We start from the raw sequence: 13,553 nt of genomic DNA, 5'->3' as shown, positions 1-13,553 counted from the left end.
CAGCCCATGCCTAAAATAGTGCTTGGCATGTAGTACATGCTCAATGAATACTTCCTGATGAATTAATTAATAGTAATTCATTACATCATCTCATATAAGCCTAAAAGAATTTTAATATCTTTTCACCCCCAATAACAATCTTTTGTGATGGGTATAACACAATATCATAAAAAGCTACTGTATTAACTGGGTTTTCATGATGGCAGAAGCTCTCTTTCAGTGCTGTCATTCCCAACAGTCTAGGTAATGGTTCTCAAAGTATGATCCCTGGGCCAACGGCATCAGCATCAGCATCACCTGGCGACTTACTAAAAATGTAAATTCTCAAGTCCCATTCCAGATCCACTGGATCAGAAGTTCTGGAGGTGGGGTTACCAGTCTGTATTTTAACAAGTGCTCCAGATGATTCTGATGTATGGTCAAGTTTGAGAACCACCGGCCACAGAAATTTTTGTCATGGAAATAGGGGGATCTCAAAACACAAACAGGTCATAAAATATTAAATGAGGGTTTAAAGAAATATACTAAATGTTCAAATATCAGAGTATCTTAGGATAAATTAAATTAGGTCAATCAATTAAGGGACATAAAAAATTACCACTACATAGTTGAAGGCCTTTTTTTTTTCCTTAGCAGGGATCATAAAAGTATATTCAATAAGCAACACTTAAAATGGCTTTCAGATCCCTACTATGAGTTATTAGGAAGAAAATAATAGCAGTAGGGCACAATACAGAGCAGTAAAGTATGAGAAAAGGTGGATGACAGCTAAAAGAATATATAGATGAGACCTAGAAAAACTGTTTTTTAGATTCTAATTGAAATTAAGCACTTTAATTTTAAATAAAGGCACAAATCATGGTAGTTTTGGCAGTATCTATGACTTCATAACCAATAGAAATCATGATAGTTTTGGCAGTATCTATGACTTCATAACCAATAGAAATCATAAATATTTTCATATTATAGTTGTTACAGATACCTCAAAATATAATTTATGGTCATCACTATTATGAAATTATAGGTATAAATTAGATCTGCCACTAGCTCTCATTACTTAAGGCATTATTAAAGAAGCATATGCATTAATATATCACAATTAAAAATAGTCTAAAAGCTACATTTCAATGTATTTGGTTCCTCTGTAATCCTAGATATTGTATGTTATATATTTACAAAAATTGTGAGAAGGTCCACAGGCTGAATTCACTATATGATCAAAGAGGCCCATGACACAAAAAAATGAAAAAACTACAAAAGTTAATAGCTGTGTGGAAAATGTTCTTGACCTCCTTTAAATGATGACCTTTCATGAACCTAAGAAAACTCATAGGCCTCTTTCCCAGTTTATAAATGGGCATGGGGGATGCATAAGGGACAACAACTCCTTCTCTTGCAACAGAACTGTACCAAGGCACCCAGCTTTGAATTCTGAAAAAAAAGCCTAGCTGTGCAACTATAATTTTTAATCTCTATAATTTTTAGCTTAGTTTGAGCAATGGGCATACCTAGAGCTCAGATCTATAGAGGCAGACAATTTAGTGGAAGGTGGATAAAAATAGTTAACTAGCTATTAGGGAGCTCTGAATGAGAAGCTAAGCAGTTCAGACTTTATTTTTAAGTAATGCTTTGCTTGTCTTGTTTCACTTTTCATTTACAGCACTATTTGGGAAAAAACTAAATTTGTGTAAGAAACATACTTTGTTTAAAACTCTTAAAAGGCTTCCTATTGCCCTTTAGATAAGGCCCAACAAACAGACACAAATCTTACAAGGTCCTCAGCAGTAAGAGATTTTTACCTCTTTAGCTTCATTTTAATCCCCTTTCCTTTTCATAATCCATATTCTAGCCATACTGAATTCCTTTCTACAACTCAAATAGGCCATGTTCTCCTTCCTCCAGACTTCCAACCATGCTACACTCTGCTTGGCTAATTACTTCAAACCCTTCAAATCTGTTCAAATATTACTTCCTGAGGGAGGCATTTTCTGTCCTCCTAGGCATTCCCCAGCTGTATACTCCCTAAACCTTTCATTAATCCTATCATAATGCTCATCACATTTGATTATAATAATGTGTTTAATTGTTCATTTCTCCACATAGCTGAAAGCCTGGTGAGAGCAAAGACAGGGTCTTGTTTACCCCAAGACACTCGGCTCTGAGCCTGACATGCTGCAGCCCTCAGTAAGAGCTGGTAGAGGATGAATGGATGGATAATTTGCCTAGAAATATGTTTTAAAGCATTCCCACCTTTAAGAACCTTCAGCTATCCCTATTTGGCAACATTTATAACCTTGTGTGCTCATTTAAAATTCTATATAATCCAAATTTGCCCTCTCCTTTAAATGAATAAAAATTTGGGGTGCCTGGGTTGGCTCAGCAGGTTGGGCATCTATCTGCCTTTGGCTCAGGTTGTGATCCCAGGGCCCTGGGATGGAGTCCCACGTCCAGCTCCTTGCTCAGTGGGGAGCCTGCTTCTCCCTCTCCCTCTGCTGTTCCCCCTGCTTGTGCTCTCTCTCTGTCAAATAAGTAAATAAAATCTTTAAAAAAGATAAATGAATAAAAATTTATTATTTAGACACATTGTTATAGAGTGAAATTGAAAGTTAACTAGTGTTTTAAAAACTAAAAAGTCTGGGGCGCCTGGGTGGCTCAGTTGGTTGAGCAACCAACACTTGACTTTGGCTTAGGTTGTGATTTCAGGGTCATGAGATTGAGATTCTCTCTCTCTCCCTCTCCCTCTGGCCCTCCCCCCGCTCAAGTAATAAATAAATAAGTTATTTATTTAATTTATTTATTTAAATAGATAAATATTTCTTATTTATTTCTCTCTTAAATAAATAAAATCTTTTTAAAAATAAATAAAAATAAAAACTAAAAGTCTGAGCACAAAGGAATGAGTGCTATAGTTTCCAAAAGCAAACACTCTTTACTGATCTGTTCTCTAGATATACTTATCTTTCTTTATATATAAAATATGATTCTTAAAACATATAAATACCATTTGAAATCATTCCTTTTCATTTCTGCTTTATTAACTGACAGAGTAGTTCTTTACTTTTGGCCTCTATCTTTTTCCTTCACATAACAATCTGTAAAACATATATTCAAGTGCACTAAAAATCAGTGGCTATTTTACAGAGTCCTTAAAGGATCCTGTTTTAAAATTATAGTTTAGGAAGCAGAAGCTTCATTTCATTTTCTTTTTGGATCACAAAATCTGATTAAAAAGTAACAATTATGATAAAACACTATTGACTGAAGTAATGTGTCATATTAAAACACCTTTTCTTCTTCTATATTCTTCATAATTTAATACCTTATAGTTACTTTGTATACTTTTAAACAATAAAGTTAAATGATTTTTCACTTTAGCACCCTCTATTAAAAGACAGTAAAAAATTTAGAGACCTTACTCAGCATATATATGGACTTCCACAACCACAACTCACCTCCATTTTTTTATAAACCTGATATTTTAATGTCCAATTCCCAGTAAATACGAATTTCAGGAAGATTCATAATTGCATGACACCATATTTCATTAATTCTAAGATGTACTTTTTTCACATTTTAACATCTCTGAAATCAGGATGTATCTTACAATTGATGGTATCCTAAAATTTATAATTGGCAGCATTTCTTTCTTTTAGTGGTCTAAAAATGTTTCTTACAATAGATGGTATCTTAGGCTAAATGAAATATAGTTATTAAAATATTAAAAACTTTTCTCCAATGCTTTCTAACTCATCTAAATCACAATACAATTATAATTCAAACAGTTCTAGAATCAAAACTAAATGAACTTAAGATTCACATTTTACCTTTTTAGAAAACTAGTGACTAGGCTAAACTCAAAAAAATAGATAATTAAAAGAAAACACTTCTTTAAAAAAATGTAGGAAAAAGTCTAGATTTCAGAAGCAGAAATAACAGAAAGAGAAGAAAAAAAAAGACTTGAAGATGTTCAGTCAGTAGTAGCTTCCAAGGAAGTAGAGGCATGAAATAGCCCTAGAGCTTAATCTATAAAAAGAAATAAATATTAGGAACATGGCAGGGGTTAGCAGAGATAACAAATTATTTAGGAGGAAAGATATTGTTATATTATTTCTCCCTCCTAAAGGAGGAATCATTGTCACCCTTTAAACAAAAATATGGTATAGGTAGTTGAAATAATTGTAATTAAATGTAAAATTGTAAACATTCTTAGTAAATTAAAAACCAACCTACCAGCATTGTCTTCCTTCTGGCTCAATCTGTTTCACCTTCAGGTAATCCTAGGATAGGGGCTCCTTTTCAGATCCCCAGTTTTTCATGTCGATCTTCTACCTCCCTGTGGCAACAATATTTTCTAATTAAAAGAGTCCTTTTGTGCCACAGGGAGGATTTCTGATGGTATAACAAATACAAAAGTTATCACAGCTCATCATGAAGTCAACTTAGTCTTGAGATTTTTCAAGAAAGAAATTTGGCTCCTGAATTTATTTTTCAAGACAGAAATCTGGTTTTATTTTTTTTAACTGCCCTTTAAAAAGCTAAACTTTCATTCACTTAAAAAAAAAAAAAGCAGTGCTTTCTTGTTGAATTATGTAAAAATTCTTATCATTTACCTATCTTTTCAACTAATCTCTAAACACAATTTTGTTGATCACAAAAAGAAACTAAGTTTTCTTGACCATTTCTTTAACTATTAATACCAAATTTTTATGTTTTGATACCTGGTTAAAAACCAAAGTCCTACTCCTAATGATCAGAAGAGAGGAGTAGGAAGCTAACAGACTGTTTTCAGCCAATGTCTGTTAGTAAAGACTAATAAATCTACTTGTATTACATAACATAAAGTTAACTTTGCTTAAAATGTACATTTAAAAAAGGCCAGCAAGAAATACAAAAAGCAATACTTGCTGTTTCCTTGCTGGTAAGGGATTATGAGTAATTTTCACTGTTTGTTTTTCTTTGTAATACTTCCCAATTTCTCCAATGAGCATGTGTTGCTTTTATTATAAGAAAAAAATCGAATTTAGGTGTAAGCATAAATGATTAAAACCTACTGTGACGGGGTGCCTGGGTGGCTCAGTCGTTAAGCACCTGCCTTCAGCTCAGGTCATGATCCCGGGGTCCTGGGATCGAGCCCCGCATCGGGCTCCCTGCTCGGTGGGAGGCCTGTTTCTCCCTCTCCCACTCCCCCTGCTTATATTCCCTCTCTCGCTGTCTCTCTGTCAAATAAATAAATGGATCTTAAAAAAAAAAACCTGCTGTGACTTTAAGATGAAGTTAATATAATATGACAACATTATGGCGCTGATATATTTTGGATGCCCATATTTATGTTTTTGGATGACTACCTTTTTAGATTTTAAATCACCCTAAGGTATTCACTGTTTAGCATATTAACAAAAAAGAAAATATATGATTTTACACAGATGGTTCTTGATTATACTGCAATACTGAGGCAAAACTCAATTTATTTCAGTCTGTATTTCCTAACAGTTATGTGTTAAACACTATTATTATATACTATATTCAACAAAACTAAAAAGTATGGTCCCTGTCTTCGAGAGACATATATCCAGTTTGAAAACAGAAGGAGTATGAATACACACAAGAACAGTGTAAGAAAGTACATGATCAAGCACCTTAGTCTAGATGGTCTAACAGAGGATCAGGAAAGGGAGTGTTTAATGTAGACCATAATCACTGTGGAAAGTTTCGTGTAGTTGGGCCTTAAAAAAATGGATAATACCTAATCACAGTCTTGATAGAAAACTGTATTTGAGCAAAAGTTCAGAAGATAAGAAGGCCAGATTAGGAAGGATCTACTTCTGGATGATTCTGTGAGTCTCTGAATTTGGCAGAGGAGTGGCTTTTGAAATCTGATAAAGAGCTTCAGGAGAATGATAAATGTAGGTGCCAAAGCACAGTAAGTTAAGGAAGGAATGACAAGGAAAAAGTACAGAATGAAGGTATAGAGCATTTGTTTTTTTAAAAAAGTGGAAGTGAAAGGAAAGAGAAAAATACAACAGAGAAGTAAACAAATGTTCTGTTTTAATGTATAAAAGACCTTCTCCATATTTGAAGGCATAAGGAAAGGTCCTAATGAAGTTAAGGGAATACTTATGGAGCACTTACTACATCACAAGCGCTGTGCTTTATATATTTATTTTATGTAGTCCTCATGACCTTGAATTACTAGTTTATGACAGTGAAACAGACTCTCAAAAACTTAAACACTGATAGGTAAGTAATAAAGTAGGAATCTGAAACCACAACTAACTAACCATCAATATTCTTCCTTTTCTACTAAAGAGAACTACTTAAAAGTCTTTAAAAAGAAAAAAATGTTAACCTCAGGAATAGGATTTTCTATCATATCCCAATTTGGGTATGACATCTCCTTTGTGACGGGACCCTGGCTATGTATTTGTGCATCTTTAAATACCTAAATATTTCTCCTTAGATGCTCTGCTTCAACTCAAAATCAACACACCCACTACCAAACATATCTGTTTCCCAAAAGAGTCTTGCCTTCCTCAAATCCCTATATGATACTTATGGCCATCACTTAAGGCCAAAAAACTTAGTATCTTACCTAACTATGCCTCTCCCGCTAATTTGTCACGTCAAGTATTGTTAGAGCATATATAGTAGCATTGCTTATGTAAGCCCCTTCTGCTCCTATCACTTCTACTTTGTTTTGCCCAAGTCATCTCTTAACCCATACTACAACAGCTAGTCGTCCTGCTTCATCCCTTCCCCTACAATCATCCACTATCTCCTGAGATACTGATTACATGGTACTTTCTACTCAAAACCTTCCAAATCTTTTTGCTTCTTACATGCCTAATCACTAACTCTTGGGTCCAAATCATAATCTAGTCACAACGCCTAATGGAACCCCCTGTCATGGTCTCATTTACTCAGTATCTTCTAAACATGCCCTGAACTTCAATATTCCACCCATTATTAATTATATTTCCCTCAGCTACAGTGCCTTTCACTCACCTCCTATCTGCCCATCCAAATCCTACCATCTGTCCTCCTTCCTTTCTCTAAACATTCCCTAATCCTGTAAATCAAACTTTTTTCTCCTGAAATTTCTTTTGAGTTTGTAAGTAGCACCCTATTGATTCTACAGTGCTTTATATTTTCAATATAATATATATTATATATAAGTAAATTATTAACCCCTTGAGGGAAAGAAACATGTTGAAAACAGTGCCCTTGCACATAAGAAATACAAACTATTACTGACATCATAAAGTGGAAGTTTAAGAGGATAAATACAGTAAGTTAAGGTGCAAGATGAAGAAGCAGATCCTAAAGAGCTCAATCTTCTCAGCTAAACCTTAAAAGATTTCTATCAAAACTTATCTACTATTGATTGCATTGGTATAAACTTACTATTTTTTAAATGGCAATCTATAATATGTACACATCGGGCTCCCTGCTATAAACTATATGTATATAGTTTTTAAGAGTGAACATAAAAACTGCATTTTCAAATCTTAGTAGGGAATCCCAGAGACTCCTTTCCATCCCCAACTCACGCCCTCAGTCTATCTAGCAGGCCTCCAGAGCTCGTGGACCCTGCAGCCACTGGCAAAAGTATTTCCAGCCTGCCAGTCAAGACCACCATTCATTCATACTTCATTACTATTCCTCAAAGACTCTTTATGATTCCTGACCTCCAGTTATCATCAAAAAGCAATTTACTTTTTTTTAAAAAGCAATTTATAGGTTTAGATAAATACGCTTAAAGTCTCAAACATATTTGGTTTTTCCTATAAAATTTGAGAGGATTACTATTACTCATAAGCTCCATGAGAAAAACGTACATTTTCTTTGTCTATAAAAGGCATTTACTACTAACAAAATGAGAAATCATTTTATACATAAAGTAAGTAAGATGGCTAAGTGTACATCACTATATAATTTTAATACTCCTGCCTGGATTTCATCATGAACACTGTTTCTGGTAGAAACATAAATATATGGGTATATAGGAATAAAAGAAGAAAAACTTCGATGTAAACATGAAGAGAACTGATATAACAGGTCAATAAATATAATTATGAACATTTTTTAGACTAATATCATCTAAGTTATAATGTAGGAGCATTCCAGGAAGCATTTCCTAGACGTACAAAAGGAAATCTTATTCTATAAGGATCTCATTTCCACCAATTCACCAAATAAAAACCGTTGTAGACATCTTATAAATACTCCTTTCCTTTTCTTCCCAGCTTCTTCTCCAAAGCCTATATGTATCTGGAATTTAAGTTAAAAATTTATAGCACCACAAGAAACAAACCTGATCCTAATCTACTACCTAAAAGGAAACATACATCAGGATAAGTCATAACAACATTTATTTATATGTATATGTTCTAAATGTCAGAAGAATGAAAATTTATTCAGATTTTAACTTGTTAAAAATGCTTTTTATTCTTTACGGGGTGCCTGGCTGGTTCAGTCGGTAGAGCATGGGACTCTTGAATCTTGGGGTTGTAAATTCGAGCCCCATGTTCGGTGTGGAGATTACTTAAAAATAAAATCTTTTTTAAAATGCATTTTATTCTTTAAATAAAAACAAAATTAAGGGGCACCTGGGTGGCTCAGTCATTAGGCGTCTGCCTTCAGTTCGGGTCATGATCCCAGGGTCCTGGGATTGAGCCCCACATCGGGCTCCCTGCTCAGCGGGAAGTCTGCTTCTCCCCCTCCCGCTCCCCCTGCTTGTATTCCCTCTCTTGCTGTGTCTCTCTCTGTCAAACAATAAATAAATAAAAATCTTAAAAAAAAAACAAAATTAAGTTCAGATTAGCTGACTCTATAAACTAATCTATATATATTAACAATCCTTATAAAGTTACATTAAAAACCCATGAGCCATAGTATTTTCAAGTAACTCAGTATATTGTAGTCTCAAGTTCCACATGCCTTATGATGAATAAATGGGAGTGTTTTAAATTGTTCTGATTATAGATGTATGAGATGTATGAGCCGGCAGATTTCAGTCTGAATTTGGTATTGCCTTTAACAGAGTTATAAATGAATTCTAAGTTTTACAGTGTTATTCTGTAAAGAGAGACAAGAATAGCTATACTATACTATTCTTTATTTCTTGAAGTAATAAAGCAAACATAGATTTTTAAAAAATGAACCAGAATGGAATTAAAAATGTTTAAGATGAACTTCTCAAGTACTTCTGGACTATTTTAGAATAATGTAAGTTATTTACTAACATTTCCTTTTAGTTTTGAAGAAAAACCAATCTAAAAAATATTATCAACTAGTCAAAAACCATTTTCAAAATATCACAAAAGTAACTACTCTTTTAGCCAGACTATGTATATCCCCTTTTTCAATATTACAATCATTCATATCTCTGCCCTGCAAATGATTATCATCATCCTCAGAGTTCAAGATAACTAAGAAAATAAAATCCCTTGAACAGATTATATTGTCTTCCTATTTGGAATTGCTTTTACTTGAGTAATTTAAATTAATGAAGCACTGATCATCAATTATACAACCAATAAGATTTGGCTGACCTACTCTGGTGTTTTAATGTGATAAGTATGCCTAATTTTCTAATAATGGGAATTTGGTACTGTAGTTTTCATACTTTACAAAGTTTCCAATTTGCTACCAAAATCATAGTCTTCCTTATTTTTTTGATCAAAACATTTTCCAGAAATTTCAAACAGGTTTTTTTTTCACTCAACTTAAGCTATCATGCTTTCTTCTCTTGTGCTATTAATTTTCTGTTTAGTTACACCCTAGTTACAGTCCTATAATAAAATCAGTTACAATATCTACTTCAAAATATCATCCTGCATAATACATTTAACTGTTCTTCCTAGTCTTTTCAAGAAGAAAATTCATGTCTGCCATGATGCGTCTAGCTTCAGACTGGAAAACTCTCCAAAACCCTCAAAAAAAAACACATATGTATCTTCCTGCCACTTGCATTATCTGCTGTAAATCAAGTACCACTCCAGTCCAGTCACAAAGCCTATATAAAGTGTTTGGCTACCTATTTTGAGAAAATGAATTGATTATCACTTCACAGGGGTTTGCTGGCACTGTTGTCATCATTGCTCTGCAGAGCAAGGTAACTTTTAATCCCTCAGCTCAATAAAAAATAAAACTGGAGGAAAAAATAAAATAAAAATAAAACTGGAGGAAGCACAGCAGTAAGCTAGAAGAAGCTAGTAGTCTTAGGGAGGGCTACTGAGCTTCAACAAGCAGAAAAACATCAAATTTCAAAATTTTTAATCATGGGACTTTGCTACATTTACAGAAACTTACTAAATACTTAAGAGTGATGAGGCACCTAGGTGGCTCAGTCAGTTAAGCATCCAGCTCTTGACCTCAGCTCAGGTCTTGATCTCATGGTCGTGAGTTCAAGCCTCATGTTGGGCTCCATGTTGGGCATGGAGCCTAAATAAATAAATAAATAAATAAATAAATAAATATTTAAGAGTGTTTATTAGAATTGTAAACCAAGTATAAGGATTCTTTTTCTCCCTTAAGAGCTAAAGATAAATTTTAATATTTATTATTACAAAATAATCACTACAATCTTTCTGGTACAATACTCTATTTTCTTTATAGTCAGTGGCAAAAATGAAAGGTTTCCAAGGGGGCGCCTGGGTGGCTCAGTCCTTAAGCGACTGCCTTCCGCTCAGGTCATGATCCCAAGGTCCTGGGATCGAGCCCCGCATGGGGCTCCCTGCTCCACAGGAAGACTGCTTCTCCCTCTCCCACTCACCCGGCTTGTGTTCCCTCTCTCACTATGTCTCTCTCTGTCAAATAAAATCTTAAAAAAAAAAAAAAGTTTTCCAAGGATTATATATATTAATCTCCAATTAAACATATAGTTATCTCACCATAGACAGACTGAAATACCAAAATTTCTCAGAAGACAAAAAGGGAAGACTCTGATAGACTGCTACAAAGATGCTTCTGATCTAAGAAAAAAGGAATCATACTGCTCCAGCACTAGTGATTCAAAGAAACTTAATCTGTTACAGAATGAGAATACTGTCTTTATTTTTGAATTAAAAAGTTACCCTCATATACTAGCCTATGGACTTCTATAAGTTAGTTACTAGTCAATATTCACATTCTCAGAGAAGAAATGATAATTTTATTATTATGGGCCTGTAATCTTGTCCTTAGGGTCCACGATATGAGACCTGTTATACTCCAAAGAATTGTAATGAAGAACTTTATAATAATTCCCTTAAATAAAAGATGTTTCACTGGTTTCCACGCAAAAAGAGGTTCTTTGGTATAGTACTCATTTGGTAATAGTAATATTGACACTTATAAAATAAGAAGTTACAAATAATGAACATTTTATGAGATGTCTACCTGTTTCCACATTCTCGGTCTCAACTTCTTGTTCTTCTGCCACATCTTGCATCATGTAAGTCTCATCATCATAGACCAGAACCTGGGCTGCATAGCCCTGCTCTAATCTGGCACTTGGAACTGGCTCCACAATCACTGCTGGATATTCAGAAACCTTTTCACTTTCCTACAAGAGCAAATTTAGAAAACAATCAACCTTATTATTCACAAATTCTGGATTTACGTATAAATACTTGAGTTCACATAGTCTCAAGGGGGCTACACAATGAGTTTCATGTACTGTAATTATGAATGTAAAAACCAAAACAAGAGATGAAAAGGGAACTTTAATAATCTTTTTCAAGTCTCAGGAGGTAACATTTTAAATAAGCAGGGCTTTAGGATTAAGATGACAAATTAAAAACATGCATATAATTGCACTCTCATGAAACTCACAAAAATGAAGTAAAAGACTTTTCAACACAAACCCATAAGGAGAAGAGATAAGAGCAACAGAATCTTGGAAGATTGAAAGTGGATGAATAAGTGTTATGAAATGGTTTAGCAGACCCAGGAAAGCCAAATCACAGCCTGACAGCAAAAAGAAGCTGAGAAACAACACACTTTATACTGGAGAACCCACAGAAAGCAATACCCATTACTCCTGGAAATGGAGCAGCAGGTGTAGAGAAAGAGGAAGGGTTCAAACAGGAAAATCCCATTAAAGCTGTTTGAAAAGCACTTTGATTCCTAGACCCGTTCCCTCCTCCATGATGCTAGGCAACTGGCCCTCATCTCAGCAGAAGATTGGAGAATTAACTTTCTGGTGATGGAAAAACAAAACCATCTTTGAGGTATATTAGGCACATTTGTTAGTATCGATACTGCACCAAAAAGAGTTTTCAATCAGCTTTTTAGTCCTCCACTTTTAAGGATGAACAGACAGCCAAGTATTACCACTCATCTAAGGAAAAGCCTCTACCACAGAATATATACATATATGTACACACACCTACACACATACAGGGGATATTCCTCATAGAGATAAGATATTATATCCATAAAATAAGAAAAGAATACAATTTAATAAAGAAAGAGAAAGTTCTTAGAAGTTAAAAACATGATACCTGAAATAAAAAAGACAGAGGCTTGAAAAAAAAAAAAAAAAGACAGAGGCTTGGAAGATAAAACTGAGGCAGTCTTCCAGAAACAAGATGAAGTTTTGAAAAATAGGGGAGAAAAGAGAATGGTATTAGAGGACCAGTCCAGGAGGTCCAATATCTGAATAACAGAGTTCCAGAAGAAGAAAATAGGGGAGAAAAAAAAGGTTGGAAAGAAATGAAAGAGTTCTAGAAAATTTCCTGAGCTGACAGATACGAGCTGCCCATTCGAAAGGACCTACCAGATATTTACAATAAAAATTTAAGGGAGACCTACCCTGAGGCACACCACTGTGAAATATCACAACACTGGGGACAAAAAGGAAGATTCTACAAGTTTCTAGAGAGAAAATGCAGGTCACATACAAAGAATATGGACTCGGACTTCAGTCTTCTCAACAGTCGTATTAGGAGGAAAATGACAGTGAAACCACTTCTTCAAATTAGAAAGGAAAATGATTTCTAACCTAGAATTGTTCAGCCAGTCAAATCATCTTATGAAAATTAGGTATTTTCTCAAATATGAAAGATCTCAAAACATTTACCTTCTATACATCCTTTCTCAAGAAGCAAGTGGAGAGTGTATTTCATCAAAAAAAAAGTAAAATTTTAATAAAGACAACAACTTAAGATAGACAATATGGGAGATTCAAAATGGGAGAGAGACAATAGTAATTTTGAGGAGGATTGTGAAGAGAGATTCCAGGGCTATGCACTAGATTTATAGGGCAACCAGTCTGGATTGTAGGAACATGATTCCTGAGACAGGATAATAAACTGTCATCACCAAAATAGCCACTCACATTATTCCTAAGGACAGAGTGTCCAGATAAGCCTATTCCCAGTTTTTATTCATATTTGGCTTGCTTTGATATATCTACTTTGCATTGCTACCTAGAACAGCTAAGAACACTCATTTCACCTCCTAGATGTGTTCTGCTTTGATCTACTCTTAACTGTTAGAAGAAGGCCACAAAGAGCTTAGAAACAAACAAAAGCAGATAGTATTCTTCCCCCGTGACTGTATATACACCT

General features: G+C 34.4%; 1 protein-coding gene across 8 annotated transcripts in view; it reads right to left on the bottom strand.

Annotated features, from left to right (window-relative positions):
- Positions 1-13,553, bottom strand: part of ELF2 (E74 like ETS transcription factor 2) — a 112,022-nt gene that overhangs the window by 41,093 nt on the left and 57,376 nt on the right. For 7 of the 8 annotated variants that reach the window (XM_088021033.1, XM_028102232.2, XM_088021035.1 and 4 more), the window contains one exon: positions 11,380-11,545. In XM_088021033.1, the coding sequence (XP_087877159.1) occupies positions 11,380-11,545 (166 nt within the window). Of the gene's footprint in view, positions 1-4,230; positions 4,345-11,379; positions 11,546-13,553 lie in introns of those variants that run through there. The other variant, XM_028102239.2, reaches the window with a different exon arrangement.

Source organism: Eumetopias jubatus, unplaced genomic scaffold, assembly GCF_037043125.1.
Source record: "Eumetopias jubatus isolate StellerSeaLion01/CBP00866 unplaced genomic scaffold, mEumJub1_p1.0 scaffold_2, whole genome shotgun sequence".
NCBI lineage: Eukaryota > Metazoa > Chordata > Mammalia > Carnivora > Otariidae > Eumetopias > Eumetopias jubatus.
Note: the sequence above shows the minus strand (reverse complement) of the source record. Positions and strands in the feature narration are given on the sequence as shown.